General features: G+C 36.9%; 1 protein-coding gene across 3 annotated transcripts; it reads left to right on the top strand.

The window, feature by feature from the left end:
* The first annotated feature begins 3,994 nt into the window (after positions 1-3,994).
* On the top strand, positions 3,995-18,328 carry FBXO4 (F-box protein 4). 3 transcript variants are annotated; one of them, XM_030330576.1, is made up of 7 exons: positions 3,995-4,188; positions 5,428-5,663; positions 8,238-8,458; positions 11,991-12,066; positions 12,177-12,352; positions 16,496-16,566; positions 17,785-18,328. In XM_030330576.1, exons 1-7 carry the CDS (start codon positions 4,000-4,002, stop codon positions 17,872-17,874), a joined length of 1,059 nt encoding a protein of 352 aa, XP_030186436.1. In that variant the 5' UTR covers positions 3,995-3,999; the 3' UTR covers positions 17,875-18,328. The 3 variants fall into 3 exon arrangements, with proteins under 3 accessions (XP_030186436.1, XP_030186432.1, XP_030186425.1); XM_030330572.1 differs by having other exon boundaries at positions 16,493-16,566; XM_030330565.1 differs by having other exon boundaries at positions 16,391-16,566.
* The last annotated feature ends 3,067 nt before the right edge of the window (positions 18,329-21,395 follow it).

Genomic DNA, 21,395 nt, shown 5'->3' with positions numbered 1-21,395 from the left:
AAGGAGCACTATTAGTACCTATATCACAGGTTATTGGAGATTAAATAAATTAATGTTCGAAGTTGCTTAGTTTAATGCTTAGCACATCCTAAGAGCTCAAAAGACTAGTTTTTATTATTTTCTTTAAGTCTAGTTTTGTGTATCAGTTCATCATGCTGAAAATATACTTATCAGCCAGGATAATTGAATGACAAACTCTTGTTCTGGCCAGTGAGCACTCACTCACTGCCTTGTCAGTTCAAGTGGTGCTGACCTTTCTAAATGGAAAGCAAGTTTCAGAGAAGAAATTACTGGCTAGATAGACATTTCAAATGTTTATTTTAGATATGGCTAGAAGGAAACCTACAGTTTTCAGAAATTTTTCAGCCCCAGTCTCACAATGTATATATATATCCCTGTATACCAACATCAACATTTACCTATTAGCTTGATTGACTTGGCTCCTAGTACCTTTAGGTCACACTGAACTGACAAGTCAGAGGCATTTAATGAAATATTAGTCATCTAATATCCTGTTTAAAAAACAGATTAAGCTGGGAAATCCACATGATTGAATGGTACGTAGCTATAAGAAGCAAAAGCAAATATTTCTGTATAATGCTATGGAGTCATCTTAAGTGAAAAACAAGGTGGAAAAGAGTATATAGTACTATTTAAGAAAGGGAATAAATATGTGTGTATAACCTTGTTTGCTTATATACATATATATACACATTTTTTTTTATTTAAAAATTAAAAAAAAAAAAAAAGGTATTTCTGGTGGGAGGTATGGAGAGAGGTACCAGATGGAGGGGACCAGGATGGAAGCTAGACTTCTCTGAATATACCTTAAGTTTTGTACATTTGACTTTGGAGCATGTGCTACATTTTTACAAAGCAAGATTACATCAAAATTAAAAGCAACTCCTAAAATTCCAAAGCAAAATACAACAAATGAGCTGTATTTTGCTTTAAGTTGGTGGCTTAACTACACAGGAATATTTCAATTATTTTTAAAGAACAATAATTTGCATTCCCCTAGTGGATATCCCCAAGGGCTGTGAAGAAATCAAACTCCTCAGTAATTATAGTATTAATAACTGCTGATATCATTAGAAATGTGGATTTTCAGTGTAAGGGAAAAGAGACTAAATTGGAATCAAAGAAGGTAAGTAAAAATTCTGTAATTCTGAAGTTGAATAGAAATTAACAGCATGAACTCTTATTTTCTCTACATAAAGACCACCAAATAATGTCCAAATACCATTTCCCATTAAAATGAACCAGGGCTCTGGGGCACCTGGGTGGCTCTGTTGGTTAAGCATCTGACTTTTGTTTTCAGCTCAGGTAATGATCTCACAGTTTGTGAGTTTGAGTCCCTTGGGATTCAATCTCTCCCTCTCTCTCTCTGCCTTCCCCCCAACCCCATATATAACTAAACTTAAAAAAAAAAAAAAAAAAGAACCACAGCTCCCTGGAGATACGGCTGAGTCTTTATCATGGGCAGGACAATCAAATGGTTGATGAGAGACAACTTTTATTTAATCATCTAATCAAAGAGATCATAAAATTAGAATAGTAATACTTTAAAACTTGTAAACAATAATCATTGATAACTCCTAAATCCTTGAGATGAAAAGCTTATGAGGAACTTGATAATAAATGGATCAGAATTTAGAAACCATTGATCAGTTTGAACATTAGAAAATGAGAATGACAATTTGAGTACACAATACCACTTAGAAATATTCTACAAAACCTATCTAAATTTGATCATGCCTTCCAAGAAAGTCCAGAATGTGGTCCTGAAGTCCAGAAAGACCAACCTAGTTTCTTTAACAGTTGCCAGGAAAAATAAAGGAGAGGGAACCTATAGAATGAACAAGTTTTAGGAACATGTCTACCAAATGTAACATGTGGATCTTGTTTGGATCATGATTTTAAAAAGCCAATTGCAAAATATAAAATATATATATTTGAGGCAGGTGAGGAAGTTAAGCCCTGCCCAAGTATTTGGTGATTTTAAAGAAAGTTAGGTGATAATGGTACAGTGATAATGGTACAATGTTTCTTAAAAGTTACCTTAATTTTTAGAGACATATACTGAGATATTTAGGGATGAAATGATATATCTGGGATTTGCTTAAGAATAATCTCGATTTGGGGATGTGTGCGTTGGGTGGAGACGGTGATGGAGCAAGATAAACTGGTAACTTGAATCAGCTAGTGGACACATGGGATTACATTATTAACTCTAATAATTTTCACAATTAAAAAATTATAACCCATGGGGTGCCTGCGTGGCTCAGTCAGTTGAGCGTCCGGCTTCAGCTCAGGTTATGATCTCACTGTTAGTGGGTTCAAGCCCAGGTTATGATCTCACTGTTAGTGGGTTCGAGCCCAGGTTATGATCTCACTGTTAAGTGGGTTTGAGCCCAGGTTATGATCTCACTGTTAGTGGGTTCGAGCCCTGCGTTGGGCTCTGTGCTGACAGCTCAGAGCCTGGGACCTGCTTTGGATTCTGTCTCCCTCTCTCTCTGGTCCTCCCCCACTCACGCTCTGTCCTAGAGTCTTAAAATTATGTATTTATTACTTTAGATTGAAATAATCCTTTAAGGAACCGAGATCTAGCTTTTGAGCAAAGTATTTTTTGGATTAGATTGAAGTAATCTATTTGAAAATGAATGACACAGTAGTATTTGTGTCCTTATCAATAGAGACCATAGTCAGTTCAATATAATAGGTTACCCTTGTTGAAAAGAAAACCACAGGCCCCAGATGGAATCTCTTATTTTAAGGGCCCCACTTCAGCAAACCAAAACCATAATACCTAACCTACCTGCAGTTTCAGCCACCTGAGGAATGTAACCTTTAACCAGTCAACAAGGAATCCCTGGTCAGCACTAGGAAATTTACTGATAGACCTCTTCCATTCCCCTTAGGAGGGTGACCTTGTCTACAACAGTGTACTTTTTGCCAATAATTTCCTTTCTTTCCTTTTTTTTTTTTTTTTGCCTTTAATGATTTTTGTTTATTCTCTACATCCAAATGGAGGGTCTCATGCTCCACTGACTCAGCCAGCCGGGCACCACCACCGCCCCACTTCTGCCTTTTAAAAACCTTCCTTTTCCTGCAGCTCAAGAGAGCTCCTTTCTTTTTGCTAGATGGGATGCTTCCATATTCATGAATTGGGCAATAAAGACAATTTGATCTTTTAAATCACTCAGTTGAATTTTTGTTGTTTATTACCTTGTAATGTGGCCTATGGCATAGTTTCTTAAAGCCCTTTCAAAGTAAGGCTGGACAAGGTGAATAAAATGGAGAACTGTTTTGACAGATAAAAAAAAACAACACTAGCAGGATTTCAACAGTACTGTATCTGGCTTCTCTTATTCTGGCCCTATGTTGCTGCCCTTTTGTGAGATGCCTACCTTCAGGAATTTTTAAATGTACCTATATTTTTAAGTAGAGAATACAGACTCCTCACCTTGGCATAAGGTCTTTCATGATTAGTCCCCTGGCCACCTCTCTACTCTCATTTCTGCCAATCCCCAAGAACACAAACAGTAAATCGGAGACTGAAAAACAATTAGAAAAAACCTCCACGCCTGGCACGGCAGTGCTGAGAAGGAAGCAACTGGTTATTATGCCTAAGACAGCGGAGGAGGGCAATCTATTGCATAAATAGGGATCACCTAGGCCCAGATGAAGTGTAAACGGGTCCCAGACAGAACGTCTTTGGGTGAAGTAACCAAGTTACAAAGGGCCGAGAGATTTCATGGGACCGAGTGAGGTTAGCAAGGCTGAGGTCTGAAGTGAATGGGGCAGTGAGCGGTGCTTCGGGCTCCACTCGAGACGGCACCTGACTGGGCCACATCTCGATTCCCTTCCGGGTGCGGAGGCTGCCCGCGGGGAGACGTGGCAGGGGCGAGACGGGAGGTGCGGGGCGGGTGGCGAGCCGCCCGGAGGAGGACGCGCAGCGCGTGACCCTGCGGCGCGTCACGTGCGGCGTCGGCGGCCATGGCGGGAAGCGAGCCCCGCAGCGGAGGCAGCACCCCGCCGCCGCACCACAGCGACTGGAGCCGGCTGGAGGCCGCCATCCTCAGCGGTTGGAGGAACTTCTGGCAGTCGGTGGGCAAGGAGAGGGCAGCGCCGAGGGCCTCCCAAGAGGAGGCGGACGAGGAGGCCAGTACCCTGACGCGGCTGCCGGTGAGTGGCGGCCACCGGACGCGGAGGACCGCGGGGCCGGGCCGGGAGGGGTGCCCCGCTCGGGCGGCCTTGGGGGCCTCGCCGCGCCCGGGCCTGGGTCTGTCCCGTCCTGCAGCCATTCCGGGCCGTGTCGTCACCTGGGAATAACGGTAGATCAGAGACGCCGAGGCGTTGACCTTTGGTCCTCCGCCGCGGGACCGATGGTCGTGGCGGAACTCACCGCCGGGGGCGGAGGGGCGCCCCGCTAACCTGCCGGGTCATCCTCACGTCTTCAACCCCCCAAAGCGAGTTTTGGTACTGGAACGCCCTGACGTCATTCAGGAAAAGAGGAGACCACGCCAGACTTTGTGGGTAGCCTGGGGAAGCCTTCAGCGACTGTGTTCTCAAAGGCTCTCACCTCAGGTTCAGGGTCCAGAACCCCTGGGGGACCCCGCCCCCCCGGAAACACTCGGCTATGACGCTGTGGCTCTTCTCCCACCGTGCGTTTCAAGCACCGACCCTCACACTTCATTGAGAAGAAGTTATAGGCGCCTCGAGGGGAGACAGGCCACAAGAATTATACACCTCATTTATTGTTAAACTCTTCAGGCAGATGGGAAAATGGAGAGACGAAAAATTTCTTCGAAATTATTAAACTCTGTATCTCGGCTGAACTCTTGACACCTGCCTGTGACATCTATCAGAAATTGAAAACTGCAGGCTTAGAATGCCTCCAAGGGTCTCCCTTTTGTAGAGGTTCTTGGAAATAATAGATTTTATGGAGGAACTCAGATGACAGATTTATTCTTTGATTTGCTCTAATGACAAGATCAGAAGTTTGTCAGCTTCATAAAGATTTTATGTTGAAGGCTAGATTATTTCCTTAAGTAGTTTGTTCAGGTGAACGGTGTGACAAAATATCCGTGAGAAATTAAGAATCTGGTTATTTTGCTTGAAAAATGAATGTTTCGGTGTGTCAAAAATTAAGTGTTCACTTACGTTTCTCTTTTGGTGGCAGGAAATTAACTTCCAAATAGTAGATTTCATTATTAAGAATACTGACACACCGATCTTTGGTTATCTAGTGTAATTCTTTACAAGTTTTGTAATTTATCATGATATAATCATTAAAAAGACAAACTCTTTGGTTGACCTTTGGTTTCCTAGTATAATAAAATAAATTTTATAATTTATTATCAGAAAACAATTTTCCAAGATACGTTTTTCATGCCTTTTGCCTGTTTGCTGTTTCCATTTCAGATTGACGTACAGCTATATATTTTGTCATTTCTTTCACCTCATGATCTGTGTCAGTTGGGAAGTACCAGCCATTATTGGAATGAAACTGTACGAGATCCAATTCTGTGGAGATATTTTCTGCTGCGGGATCTTCCTTCTTGGTCTTCCGTTGACTGGAAGTCTCTTCCAGATCTAGAAATCTTAAAAAAGCCTATATCTGAGGTCACTGATGGTGCATTTTTTGACTACATGGCAGTGTGAGTATCTAGTTTTATGAATTAAAAAGAAGATATTATATTTGACTATATTACAAGTCAATAGTGTAAATTAGTCTTGGCTCTGCCACTAAATTGAGGATTAAGTTAAATGACTTCCTTCATAGGACCCTTTCGTTTTTCACATGTTGTTATTTGCCTGTGGTGCCTGACTCTAGACTATTTGAATAATTGTAGATAGTTCATATGCCAAGAAGTAAAACACTTGTTAAAATTTTCATTATCTATAGAATACTTGTTATTTTGTTAAATGATAAATACTTTTCTGTGTCCAAAGAAAGAATGATCAGCAATTAGAGACCAGTTCTTTAGCAGGAAAGAACAACATTCTCAAGATTCTGGGAAGTAAGATTTTGTTATCATCCAAAAGCACTGACACTTTTAAATATCGTGTAGCTGAGAGAACTAATGTTCTTGAACAATTGTAATGCATTGGATTCTATGAGGGGTGCCCTTTGTATGTTTACTTAACGTGATTTTCACGCCATAAAGAAGGTAGTATCCTTGTGTTATGGATGTGGAATTGAGGTTCAAAATGGTTATGGATTTGCCTAAGGTCATATAGCTTATAAGAGACTGTTCTGGTTGGAATCCTATCATGCTGCATTAAACATATAATGTCATTGGGTCTGGATATAACCTCCTTTATTGAGGGCCCCACATTTAAGGCATGGTAAATAAAAGATATTTGTGTTTTAGGTAAAGATTTTACTAGCTATAGTATTTTTTTCATATTTAAGATATTCATATCTTTCCTTATTCTAATGCAGATGCTAAGTCTTGTGAAGCTACTTGATTAAAATGTATGTGTTATGTTATATATAATTTCAGTAAGTGCTACTGTACTCTCACTAGCTAGTTGTTGTTTCTACATTGTCCCACAACCAAGTATATCATGCTGTGGAACCAAATTTTCCCCAGGAATAGTCATAGTAACTACCATTCATGATCATATAAAGTGTTTTTTTTTTATTGAAGTATAATTAACATACAGTGTTATGTTAGTTTCAGGTGTATAATATAATGATTCAACAATTCTATGCACTTTTCAGGGCTCATCTTGATATGTGTACTCTTAACACCTTTTATATCACTCGTCTCCCTACCAACCTCTCATCTGTCAACTACCAGTTTGTTCTCCGTATTTAAAAGTCTGTTTTTGGTTTTTTTGGTCTCTTTTGTTTTGTTCATTTGTTTTGTTTCTTAAATCTATAAATTAATTTCTGATCCATACAACCCTGGGTTAATTGTTATTGCTTAAATAATGCAGATGAAAAAAACTTAAATTTAGACTATAAGTGGCTTATATAAATAAAGTGGTAAGGTTTGGCTAGATCTACCTAGCCTCAAAGTAGATTTTTTTTTTCCTTCTTGAATTACAAGGTTCCTAAATAAAGATCATTATCTTGTTAGGTTAGTGACTGTCTCAACCAGCTTGATTTAGTTAAAGGGATTTAGGTTTTATTTTTATTTGAGTACTATGTTTTAATTTTTGCTAACATGTAGAATTGCTAATTTAGAAATTTATAGCTATTGAAAGAAACAGTTGTTTTTTTCACATGATTCTTAGCTGGCTAGGTTATCCATAAGGAACATTTGAGCTTCTGTGTATATGTAACACTTTTTAAACTGTTCCATTAGAGGCTGTTAATAAGAGTACTTAAGAAATTTGGTTAGGGGCACCTGGGTGGCTCAGTTGGTTAAGTGTCTGACTTCGGCTCAAGTTACCATCTTAAGGTTCATGGGTTCGAGCCCCACGTTGGGCTCTGTGCTGACAGCTCAGAGCCTGGAGCCTGCTTTGGATTCTGTGTATCCCTCTCTCTCTGCCCTAGGCCACTCATGCACGCTCTCTCTCTCTCTCTCTCTCTCTCTCAAAAATAAGTAAGCATGAAAAAAAATAAAAAAAAAATTTGGTTATATTGGTGGACTTAGTGATTTTTTTCTTTTTCTTTTTTCTTTTTTTTTTTTTTACATCTAGAGATACTTATGCTAACTATCCACATAGTTTATCTTTAGTGTGCGGTTTTTTCAATCTTGGCACTACTGACATTTCAGACCAGGTGTTTAGACCAGTTGTCCTGTGCACTGTAGGATGTTTAGCAGCATCCTTTACCTCTGTCCACTAGATACCAGTAGCACCACCCGCTGACCCCCAGTTGTAATGACAAAAATGCCTGAGGGTCATAATGACAAAAAAAGGCTGAGAATCACTACTCTATGTAGTGAATTTTTTACAGCTGTAACAAGTGTTAGACCAAGTATTCCATGAGAAAAATCTAAATGAAAGATTAGAAAGTAAGTAACTACTTCCTGGGGAAAACTTTTTCAGCTTCTGGACCACTTCTACTCCCAGAGCGCCTTTGTTTTTTCCTGTCTGGCATTCAGCATACATATTATAATGGTATCTGTCCTCCATGTCCCTCCATGAGGATTCTAACTACATAATTATTATATCTCTTGTGTCTAGCAGGTTCTCAATAAACTATATATTGTTGAATGAATAACTGCCTAGATTTTTTTCTGTCCTGATTTTCTAATTGTGACAATTTTATATAGCTATAAAATGTGCTGTCCATATACAAGAAGATCCTTGAAATCTAGCCGTCCTATGTATGGAGCTGTCACGTCATTTTTACACTCATTGATCATTCAGAATGAACCACGATTTGCTATGTTTGGACCAGGTTTGGAAGAACTGAATACATCTTTGGTGTTGAGCTTGATGTCTTCTCAGGAGCTTTGCCCAACAGCTGGCTTGCCTCAGAGGCAGATTGATGGTAATTTTCATGTTAATCTATAGTATATAATAACTAAAGCACTTTCAACTTGATACTTATGTTGAATAATAAATTAATTTTTAATTAATTACATCTTTGATGTAATGAAATAATAGTAATTTGGTGAATAGGAGCCCCCTCCTTGGTCCCAGTGGGTTGAAAGAATTGATTTACTTTTTTATAAGAGGTGAGCTTTCCTTTATTTTCTCAAGTTTGTGTAATCCAGAATGTAAGATTACATGAAAGTAAGTTATATGTTATCAAGATGTTTGTACAGTATTTACCATATGTTAAAAGAATGTTAACAGCAAAAATCATTCAACATCTACTGTGTGCAAAGTACTTTGCTATATATTGGAATTTTTAAAAAGACCTCAATTAATACTTTCCCCTTCTTTCTATGAAAACGATAAGTTAGTTGGCATGCAGGAGATATAATAAACATACCTAACAATATAATCTAGCTTATGCTTTCCTCATTCATTTATCGAGAGCACTTATTAGATACTAAAGGTGCAGAGATTTAAAACAAACATCAGCAATCTTTGTCCTGAAGATAGTTAGTTTAGGTAAGGGCAGAGACAAGTATGAAGGTGATTCGTGTATGGTATAATTAGCCTCCTGGGTAGAAAGATAAGGGTCAAAGAAGGCTCCATGTTGAACATGATGCCTTATTTGAGTCATTAAGATGAATTAAAAGAGGCCATTAAAATAAAGGTAAAAGTATTATGAGCAGTGAGCACTACATTTCTAAAAGCACAAAATTCTGGATACATGTGACCTTTTGAAGTAGCTCTATGTGTCTACAGTGGGGCTAGGTGAGAAGACACCTGTATGTCATGCTTAAGCATTTGGGAGCTGTCGAAAGATTTTAAGCAGAAGAGCGAGATGATCAAGATTGTATTTGAGAAAGATCTGGCTTCTAAGTGGAAAATTGATTAGAAGAGGCTATAAAGATGTGGAGACTCGTTAAGAAACCACTGTAATATTGTGAAGAAAGTATGAAGGATACAGTGTTGACTGATTATGTATTGGCAGTATTTCTGATGTGGTTTTCATATTGGATGATGGTGCCATTCACTAGGATAAGGAAACACAGGAGGAGGAGGAGAAACTTTACAGAGATCTGTATAGGGAGAATGACAGCCACTCTTTGGAGTATGCTGACTTTGATAACTCTGGGAGATATAAGTAGAGATGCCCGCTATAAGCAATCCACTTGTGTGGAAGCTGCATTAGGGCAGGCTAGCTTTATTCTTGGCTGTCAGGCATGTAATAGACTGTCAACATGTATATTTGATGAATGAATGAACAAATGACTTTGTGGATTACTCTATGCATCCAGATCTTAAGAGTAAGATCTGGGTTAGAAATCAAGATTGGGAAATCATAGGGTGTCTGTGTAGACTTGAGAGTTTTTGAGTATAGAGAGGAATATTGTGAACCAGGTGCTGAAATCTTCAGTGAATGTTTAGAGGAAGGGGTTGTCAAATGTAATAAATAACATCCTAAATGTCATGGATATCATAAATGATGAGGCTGAGGAAGGGGAGATGGTCCTGCAGCTGAATGGTGTGTCCAAAAAGAGATGAAGTTTCAAAAAGAGCTGGTGAGTAATAGGACATGGAAGTGAGGAGTAAAGAGAACATTGACTCCACCTCTTTGTCCTGAGATATGAGAGGATAAGCAATTTTGTTAATTGAGAGTCTTCTGCAAGAAAAGCAGCATTTAAGGGCAGGCCAGTTTCAGATAAGGCTGTGAGGTGGAACACTTTAAGAAGAGGTTGGGGATATGGGGAAATTTGCTGATGATGAAATGTTAATTTTATTCTTCAGACAACAGCAGAAGTGTTTGTTTTGAAAATGCCAATCCAATTATGCCTCAAACGCCACAAGATAAGGGAAGAATAGAGGGATGGGTCATTGGCAAGGTGGTACAGAACAGCATGGAGATCATACTGGGCTGAGGTTAGATGTATTGAGAGGGTAATCTCTGGAAATTAAACTGAGAAAAACAAAAATCAGAGATATAGTAGAATTTCTTTCTTTGATCTCTTTGGGGATCTCTTTGGGGATCTCTTTGGGGAATTTGTGTACCAGACCTGGTGGCCAGGGGACTAGGGTCATGCTTGCAGTCTCAGCCACCAGGATCTCTACCTATGTGTTGCCTGGAATGGTGACATAGGATGGCATGGCGGGTTTATTTAAGTAACTAGATTGGCTGTAATTCATGGATCAATAATATGAAAGGTGGAGTTGTCCTAAAGAGGTAAGTAAACGTGAGATTATATTAAGTTGTTTTTGAAGAGCGATGGCTTTGAAGGAAAGAGAAATAATTAGATAGGCATTTTCAAGCCATCTCTCCAGTTGCTGTCAGAAGAGTGGACAGTAGGGGACAAAAGTGGATGTAGGAGACTGGTAAAAAGTGATTGCAAAAGTCCAGGTGATAGGTATGATAATTTAGACTAAAAGGAGGGAGTGAGGATGGAGAGAAATAGATCTAAAAGGACATTTACATAGCAAAAAGAAATAGAGCCATAGAAGAAAGAGGGATCTTTTCATAATGCGAGAGGAGAATCAGCTCCTGAGTGTTAACACATCCAAAGAAGGGAAGATGTTAAGAAAGAAGGACAAATGACAATGTTGAATGATTCAGGTAAAGGTAGTAAGAAGCTAGTGTTTAGCTAGGAGTTTTACATATACAGTCTCATTTAATGCTTACAGTATCTCTAGGAAGTATGTATTTCTCTATTTTGATGTCAAAACTTTGGCTCACAAAATATGACAATGTGTGGCAAATGCAGATTATAACCCAAGTCTAATTCCAAATTTCACTATCTGCATATTTCCTCAATTTTCTGAGGTGATACTGGTGAGTTCCCATCAATTTATATGTTTATATATATATTTAAAAAAAAATTTTTTTCTTAATGTTTATTTATTTTTGAGAGAGACCGAGACAGAATGTGAGTGGGTTAGGGGCAGAGAGAGAGGGAGACACAAAATCTGAAGCAGGCTCCAGGCTCTGAGCTGTCAGCAGAGCCTGACGCGGGGCTCAAACTCACGAGCTGTGAGATCATGACCTGAGCCGAAGTCAGACGCTCAACCGACTGAGCCACCCAGGTGCCCCGACTCCCCATCAATTTAAAAACATTTTCAGAAGGAGAAAAAAGCCATTTCACTGAATGTATACATGGAGTATATGACTAATGAGAAACATAAAAATTGGTAAATGAATCTTGAGGATAGACAGTAGCTGTTATGATGCAGCTGCTACTGATATGATACAGAAGGGAAAGCTCTAAGCCTAGCAGTTCTTTGTTCTTTATCCATATTTTTATTGCCATATAAATGAAAATTGCATACGGCATCTTTTCTTCAACATAAACATTTCATTTTATTCCAAAGCTGTGTGTAACTTGTCATGGACTTTTTAGTTGCTCATTTTGCTTGCACTGGGTAATTTTTTTCAATCTGATGTTTTTCTATATTTATTAATGACTTGTTTTGATAACTGAAATTTTCTTCTTTAGGTATTGGATCAGGAGTCAGTTTTCAGTTGAGCAACCAACATAAATTCAACATCCTGATATTATATTCCACTACCAGGTAAGGCTGCCTACTTGGTGGCCTACCTGAGGCATCAGGACTTCGATACTTTAGGGGGATGGTGCTTGTTTAGTGTCTGTTTATGTTTTATATTTACATTTTTCTTATAGAAAGGAAAGAGATAGAGCAAGAGAAGAACATACAAGTGCTGTTAACAAGATGTTCAGTCTACAGAATGAAGGAGATGATCAGCAAGGAAGCCGGTATAGTGTAATTCCACAAATTCAGAAGGTGTGTGAAGTTGTTGATGGGTTCATCTATGTTGCAAACGCTGAAGCTCATAAAAGTAAGCATTATCTTATTTTCTTTTTAAGAGCATGTTTCTTTTTTTTCTTTTTTTGCAAAGCAAATAAGACATTTTTAGGCTTTACTGTGACTTTTTAAGAATATGATGGTTAATTTAATAAATGTGATTCTATGACCATTACTGTTAATAGTGGGCTTTCAAACTTTGATGTGCATTATGATCACTTGGGGAGCTTGTTAAAAACATACCTGCCTGATTCCTACTCTGATGGATTTTAATTCATAGATTTGGGTTGGTTCTTGGGTATCTGTTTTTTTTTTTTTTTTTTTTTTTTGAGACAGAGGGAGGCAGAGCATGAACGGGGGAGGGTCAGAGAGAGAGGGAGACACAGAAGCGGAAGCAGGCTCCAGGCTCTGGGCCATCATCAGCCCAGAGCCCGACGCGGGGCTCGAACTCACGGACCGCGAGATCGTGACCTGAGCTGAAGTCGGACGCTTAACCGACTGAGCCACCCAGGTGCCCCATGGGTATCTGTTTTTTTAATGAGCACTTACAGAATTCTGATGCATATCAAAGTTTGATACTATAACTACATAGTATTTCTTTGCTGTATGCTTCTGCACTTGTTATTGATGTTTTGTCTGCTTCTGGTTCTGTTCAAATAATTTATGCAGATAACTGAAAAATTTTTACCTTTGTTTCAGTTGTCCAGATAGATGTGTGGGGTGGAGTATTTAATTAAGTAGATTAGTTAACACTCACTATGTATTCAGAATAATTGCCCTTCACATTGTTATTTAGGCATAAAATCAGAGTATTACTGGGTCACAAGCGAGTATTATAATTTTTCTCCAAAATCTTTTGTGAATAAGTTAGGGCATGAATATATAATACATTGTCCTCACTCAGAACAAGGTAGCAGTAGCCACTCAACTGCCGAAAGAATTTAAAGTTTATGATGCACTGAAGTTAACCACAGCAGCAAAAGCTAAGTCCAGCTCAACTACTGACTGGTTGGACTCAACCACTGCATTAGTCACCTAACAGAAGAAGCAGCATGCCCATGTCTGGGAATAGATTTTCTTTACCTCAGTCTCTACTGTTCTTTTACATAAAACATTTAACATTAAATTAAAAATTATAAGACACAAAAAAATAAAAAATGACCCATTGTCCAGAGACAAAGCAATCAGTGGAATCAGACCCAGAGATGACCCAGATGTTGCCACTCTCAGGGACATTGAAATAACTATGATTAATATGTTAAAGGATCTAGTGGAAAAAGTGGAAAATATGTGTGAACAGATAGGGATTTTCAGCAGAGGAGGAGGAAGTTATGAAAACATAAAATGGGAATGCTAAATGTGAATATATAACAGGTGAACGGGAAACAGGTGAACAGTTTCCTTAATAGATTTAAGGAAATAAACCTTTGGTGAACCTGAAGATAAATTAATTGAAATTATCCAAATTAAAACATAGAGAAAAGAGGAGTGGGGAGCATCTAAGAACTGGAGGAACCCATCAAGGGAAACAACTGAGGGGTCAGCATACTTTTTCTTAAGAGGCCACATAGTAAATATTTTAGGTGTATAATAAGCCATATGATCTCTCACAGTTACTCGGCTCGGCTGTTAAAGTGCAAAAGTAGCCATAGGGAATTTATAGTGAATGGGCATGACTGTTTTAGAAAAAATTTATATTTATAAAAATAGATCCATAGAATGTAGTATTGCCAATCCCTGATCTAACTCATGTGTAACTGATCTTCCCAAAATATGAAGAAATAAAATAAGGAAAAAGAAATTTTTGAACAGATAATGGCCAAATGTATTTCAAAATAACTAAAAGACAACAGACCATAGATCCAAGATACTCAGAGAACTCCAAATAAATAAATAAATAAAATACATAAGTAAAAAATACATCTAGATACATTATAGCCAAACTGATGAAAACCAAAGACTAAGAGATTATCTTGAAGGCAGTGAAAGCAAAAGGAAGCATACATAGAGAGGGCCAAAGATAAAGACACAGAATTCCTGAAAGAATTGCTGAAGGCAGTGAAGGGAAGTCTTTACAGTATTGTAAAGCAGGAAAAATCTTACATCCAGCAAAGGTACCTTTCAAAAATGAAGACAGAATCAAGACTTTCAGACAAAACCTGAGAAAGTTCATTATCTGCAGGTTTGCATTACAAGAAATATTAAAGAAAGCTCTTCAAGCAGAAGACTGTGATACCAGATAGAAAATTGGATCTTAAAAAAAAAAAAAAGAAGAGGAGCCCTGGGATGGCTACACTGTTTCCATATATATATATATATATATATATATATATATATATATATCCATATGTATATATGTCCATATATATATATGTCCATATATATATGTCCATATATATATATATCCATATATATATGTCCATATATATATATCCATATATATACTTTCCCTTAATTTAACTTTTTTATAATTATGTGAAGGAAAAATAATAACAATTATCGTGGGGGCACCTGGGTGGCTCAGTCAGTTGAACGTCCGACTTCGGCTCAGGTCATGATCTCATGACTCGTGAGTTCGAGCCCCACGTCGGGCTCTGTGCTGACAGCTCAGAGCCTGGAGCCTGCTTTGGATTCTGTGTCTCCCTTTCTCTCTGCCCCTCCTCTGCTTGCATGCTGTCTTTCTCTCTCTCAAAAATAAAAAAAAAAAAAAAACATTAAAAAATAAAAAAAATAATGTATTGTGGCTATATGATATTTTTAAGATATATAATAATACAAACAGCATGGAAGAGAACAAATGGAAATTCACCGGTACAAGGTTCTCCTGTATGTAAAGTTGTATAATACTAAGTAGACTGTTACAAGTTAAAAATGTACATTGTAAATCCTTGAGCAACCACTAAAAAATGTGTGAGAGAGGTACAATTAAATAAGTCGGTAGTTAAGGTAAAATGGAATCATTACAAAATACAGTCCAAAGAAGGTAGGATAAAGGAACAAAGAACAGATGGGACAAGTAAAAAAATCTAAGAGATCTATGATAGATTTAAATGGACCCTGTTGATAATCACATTATAATGTTCATTCATTTTCTATTAATATATAACAAATTCTCTCCAACCTAGTGGCTTAAAACAACACCTGTTTATTAGCCTATAGTTCTCTATATCAGAAGTTTGCACAGCATGGTTGGGTTCTCAGCTTAGGGTTTTACAGGCTGAAATCAGGGTGAGATGGGTTGCATCACTTTCTGGTGGCTCTGGGGAAAAATCTGCTTCCTAACTCACTGAAATTACTGGCTGAATTCCGTTCCTTACTGTTGTAGGACTGAGCTGTTTTCTTACTGTCAGCTGGGGCTGAATCAGCTTTTAGAAGCTATCTTCATTTCTTGCCTTGTGACTCCCTCTTGTCTTCAGATCCAGCCAATACAGAATCTTTCTCACCAAGAGAACTTCATCTCTTCTCTTAGGTCAGCTTCACTGAGGATAATCTCTCATTCTTGAAGTCATATTTGTCTTATCATGTAGTCTGCTCAGGGCAGTGATATCCCATCACTGATTCTAGATTCCTCCCACACTTAAAGGATAAGAGATTATACATGAATGTGTACAATGGTGTGAATCATTGGGAGACCTTTTAGAATTTTGACTACCTCACAATGTCAATGATTTATACACTCCAAAGAAAGGCAAAGATTGCTAGTTTTAATAAAGAGCTGGATTCAACTATATGTTTAAATTGTTTAAACTAAGGCCTTTGAAAGAAAGGGTAGTTTTAGCTACAAAATTTGTGAGAGGAAAATATCTATATCAAAGTATTTTTATTTTCAAACTGTAAAGACATCTGAATGGTACTGTGACTATTTTTGCCCTCTAATATTACCAAAATTCCTATCCTTGAAGACTACTTAATGTAATTTTATGATAGATCGTAAATGAACAGCTGTAAATAAACAGCAATATAGGCACTTTATTATGTTTGGATCCTGGTAATTTTTTTTTATTTCCTTGTTTTGTTTATTTTAAAAATCACTATAAGTAATGCAAATTAAGGGTTTGACTACATTCTCTAGGACATGAATGGCAAGATGAATTTTCTCGTATTATGGCAATGACAGATCCAGCTTTTGGATCTTCAGGAAGACCTATGCTGGTTTTATCTTGTATTTCTCAAGCAGATGTAAAAAGAATGCCTTGTTTTTATTTGGCTCATGAGCTGCGTCTAAATCTTCTGAACCACCCATGGATGGTAAGGTCTTACTTTCTCTGGTGAGAAAAATCTTATTTTTATTTTTCACTATTCTCTATTTGATTTTATTCTTTCCTACTCATTCTCTTTAATGAAATCACGTTCTAAAGTTAGTTTTAATAGCTTAATCACTGGGAGATAGTCAGTTGGTATCACTGTTTCACCTGATCAATTTGTTCTCTACTTGCCTTTCCTACCATAGATACAGTAAATCAGTTGACCATTGTTGTTTTTTTTTTTTTTTTTTGACGTAGGTGTCATGATTTTTTTAAACATGAATGTAATATGCTCTAACGGTCATCAAAAATACAAGTTCTATCTTACTATTTCTTGCTTTCCAAATTTTATTTTACTCATGGAACCCTTTCTTCAATGAAACCTTACATGAAAGCTCCTAGGTAAAATAAAGAAAAATTAAAATTGGAAATACTTATGCTTAAAAAGTTACAGGATTTTCTTCCTTCCTCCCCCTATGCCTTCCACGGAGCCCTGAAGACTCTTTGGAACACAGTTCGAAAACAACTGATAAAGGCATCCCTTCCTGGGTGGTGGGAGTTTTAGTTTACCATTAAGAAGAGTGGCAGTCTTTTAAAAAAAAATTTTTTTTAACGTTTATTTATTTTTGAGACATAGAGAGACAGAGCATGAACGGGGAGAGGGTCAGAGAGAGAGAGGGAGACACAGAATCTGAAACAGGCTCCAGGTTCTGAGCTGTCAGCACAGAGCACGACGCGGGGCTTGAACTCACGAACTGCGAGATCATGACCTGAGCCGAAGTCTGACGCTTAACCGACTGAGCCACCCAGGCGCCCCAAGAAGAGTGGCAGTCTCAAAGACGCGTTTTTGCAACTGGATATCACATTTATCATCTGAGTAGCTGGATTCTTTCAAAAATGTTTTAGTTTTCAAAGTGGATATTTTGGAGAATTTTTTTTTTTTTCTGATACAAACAAGTCATTGAAATGATAGTTCTTCCCATTCCCAAAGCTGAGTTCTAAGATACGTAATAAGCCTTATATTGGTAATAAATTATAGACATAAGAGAAGATCATATTTTTTTTATCTAAGTTACATAGAAGACAAAATTTGAATGACTCACCCAAAGTTTATTGGGATTTTTTAAACTGTATTCTTTTGTTAGTATCTAGAAAAATGTTTCTTTTAATCATAAGATTTTGGACTCAGTTTCTTACAGTGATCTCTCTTATCTGCTCATAGGTCCAGGATACAGAGGCTGAAACTCTAACTGGTTTTTTGAATGGCATTCAGTGGATTCTTGAAGAAGTAGAGTCTAAGCATGCAAGATGATCCTTCTTTTAGACCTTGAGAACTGAAACCATTTGAAACCTGTTACTGAGGTCATGATGTGGATATTTGCTCAGTCAGCTCATTTTGTCCTGCCTTTTTGCAGGTGGGCTTTATGTTGGAACAGCTGTAGCTGCTATGTTTTTTACATAATTTTTACTTTTTACCTTAAATCAATTACAAGAAAAAAACTTTCAGTGCTAGTATTTAGCCCCAAAATGAACCCTTTAAGATTTTTTTGATAACTTTTATATTTTTCTTTTTTAAAATATTAAATTCTAGAAAAAACAAGTTTGTACCTCTGTCATTCCTTGTGATTTCTCTTTTCAGTTCAGAGATTGCCCTGGTGGAAAATACCAAATTTGCCAAATTTTCTATAGGTTCTTTTCAAGGGTCCTTAACTGGTTATCAGAAGTTTTTATGTATTCTTAATAAATATATTGCTTATAGGCTGGAATATTCTTTGGAATTGCATTTAATATTACGGTCATACAACTTCTGGGTTTTCTCCTGAGACAGTAGAAATTAACTTGGTATCATATTTAATACTAATTAAGTGAAAATAACTTTCCTGGAAGTTCTTGCTATTTCAGATAACTTTGAAGGCTCATAAGGTTCTAAAGTCAAATTGTATTCCATCCTCCTAGAGAAAACATTCCATTAAGACATGTTCATAAGACTTCCTCACAAATTGCACTTTGCAAAGGAAATGTTACAGCTTTCCTGTCACATTGGAAGTGAGGAATTTTAAGATTGTAATAAAAAGAGCATAGTATTTGGGTTAGCATTAGGGTTAGTGTTAAAAAAGTGTAGTAGTATTAGTGGCACTGGACCCAAGATATAGCCTACAACCTATGAGTGGGTGCTACTCCAAAAAAGGTAACTCCTGTGTCTTGGGTACACTCATCCAGAACTTGGTTTCAGCAGCATGGTAGTCGGGGGCTGGATGGGAAATGCTAACATCTTGCTCCTGGGAAGATATTTCTCCAACTTTGGTAGTATGGTTTTGCTTCCTTGGCTGCCACAGTCTAGATTGGCGTTTCCATCTTGCTGAGTTAGAGGAGGGAAGGAGGCAGTGAGTCTTGGCTCAAATCCCAGACACTTGATGTTCTTACTGAGTTTTAGTGGACTTTTAAAAAATGCTTCTTCATTTACTGTATGCTTTGGGGACCATTTACAGAGTCTTTAAATGGTGTTTGTTTAAAAATAATTTTCTCCAGTTTGTCTAGGGAGATATTCCATGGAATTCCTTATGTTATTATGCCAATATTTCCTTTTATTATTTGTAGCTTGTCACCTCATTGATTTCTGATATTGGTAACATGTCATTTTTCTTCTTGAGCAGTCTGGCTGAAATTTTATTCTCAAACACCTTTGGTTTTTATTGATTTATTCTGCATTTCATTGATTTATGCTTTAACTTCTCTTTTTCTGCTTTACAATTTTTTTGAACTTTCATTTTCTCTTTTCTAGTTCCTTTTTTTCATTTCTATTATTTAAGATAGAAATTTAGGTCATTGATTCTCATTTTTTTTAAATAAGCATTTAAAGCTATTTTCTCCTAAGCCCTCTATAGCAGCATAAACACATTTTGAAATATTTTGTATTTATTATTATGCAGTTAAAATGTATTCTAATGCCTTGAGATTACTTTTCAATCCATGGATTATTTAGTAGTATTGTTTTAGTGTTGTTTAATATCTATTACCTATATATTTGGTAATTTGTCAATATTTGCTATTGACATGTAATTAAATCTCTTTTTTCAGAGAGCACACTCTAAAATTTCAATCTTTTTAAATTTGTTGAGTCTTGCTTTGTGGCCCAGCTTTTGGTCTATTCTGGTGAATATGCTACATGAACTTGAAAAGAGTTTATATTCTGTAGTTGTTAGGTAGAATATTTTATAGCTATCTATTAGCTCAAAACCATTGATAATTTTCAGATTCTATATTGGCTACATTGATTTTTCTTAAAGATTTTATGTTTAATCTCTACATGCAACATGGGGCTCAAACCTGCTAAACTGAGATCAGGAGTCACATGCTCCACTGACTGAGCCAACTGGGTGCCCCATATTGATTTTTATATAGTTGTATCAGTTACCAATAGTCATTAAAATTCTTAAGTATGGGGTGGGAGGGAGGGGAGGGTGGGTGATGGGTATTGAGGAGGGCACCTTTTGGGATGAGCACTGGGTGTTGTATGGGAACCAATTTGACAATAAATTTCATATATTGGAAAAAAAATTCTTAAGTATGATTATAGAATTGCCTATTTTTCCTTTTAACTGTCAGCTTTTGCTTACGGAGTTTTGATGATGGTTTAAGGTGCACATACATTTATGACTTTTATTTTCCTGATGAATCGATCCTTCTATCATTATTAATAATGGTCTTTTTGCGGATAACACTCATTGGGTTTGAAACCCATTCTCTAATATTAATATAACCCCTTCAGGATTTAAAAAACGAAACGCTGTTCTCATGGTATATCCTTCAACCTAAATCTGTCTTTAAATTTTAAGTGTGTGTCTTGCAGATAGAATATAGCAAATTTTGCTTTTTCTTTTTCCATTCTGGCAATACCTACATTTTAATTAGAATGTTTAGGTCATTTACATCTAATGTAATTATGGATAGGATTGGTTTCAGATCTATCATTTTATTATTTGTTTATCCCCTCTTTACTATTGTGTCTATTCTTTCTGTTTTGGATATTTCAATATTTTTTAGAAATCAATTTAAGTTTTTCTGTTAGCTTTTTTTAGCATGTCTCTGAATTTTTTAGAGGTTGCTCTAGTGATTGCAGTGTATTTCCTTAGCTTTTGAAAGTTTTCTTATAGTTAACATTGTTCCAATTTGTATAATATGTAGAAATGGTGTAACTGTGTAAGTTTTATTCTTCTCACCACTCTTTGCTACAGCTGTTAAATGCATTATACCGGCATATGTTATAAATCCCAGAAGACAGTGTTAATAGATTTTGCTAAAACAGTCCATATATATTATAAGGAAATTAAAAGAAGAAACATTTTACAAAATAATGAAAGTGGTCTTACATTTTTTTCAGATATATAAAATACTTGGTTGACATTTTTATTCTTTCAGCCCTCTCAAGATGGTTTTTTGTTCTCTTCTAAGCTTTGTAATTTCTGATAAAAAGTTATTTAATAATTGCATCTTTATTCTCTTGCATGTAATTTACCCCTTTTTTTTCTTCTTTCATGTTTACTTTTTATCTTGGCTTCCAGCAGTTTAACTACAGTGTGCCTAGATATGGCCTTGTTTATTATTATCCATCTTGGGAGTTACTAGGCATATTGAATATTGAAATTCATGTCATTCACCAAGTTTGTGAAATTTTTGGTCACTATTTCTTCAAATATATTTTCCTCCCCATTTATTTTTCCTCCTTGGGTCTATACTGTGTAACACATGCGTTAACATAATTCGTTATTATTTTAACCTGTTTCTGAGGCTTTGCTCATTGTTTTCAGTGGTGTTTTTTTCTCTGTTATTCAG

This window comes from Lynx canadensis, chromosome A1 (genome assembly GCF_007474595.2).
Source record: "Lynx canadensis isolate LIC74 chromosome A1, mLynCan4.pri.v2, whole genome shotgun sequence".
NCBI lineage: Eukaryota > Metazoa > Chordata > Mammalia > Carnivora > Felidae > Lynx > Lynx canadensis.
The sequence above is the reverse complement of the archived record's forward strand: the minus strand, read 5'-3'. Positions and strand labels throughout refer to the sequence as shown.

Bases quoted from the DNA above. Each gene is read 5' to 3' on its own strand.
- FBXO4 (XM_030330565.1), top strand. From the start codon at position 4,000: ATGGCGGGAAGCGAGCCCCGCAGCGGAGGCAGCACCCCGCCGCCGCAC. The intron at 8,459-11,990 runs GTAATTTTCATG...TTTCTTCTTTAG, and splicing joins GCCTCAGAGGCAGATTGATG to GTATTGGATCAGGAGTCAGT. The intron at 12,353-16,390 runs GTAAGCATTATC...TACATTCTCTAG, and splicing joins AAACGCTGAAGCTCATAAAA to GACATGAATGGCAAGATGAA.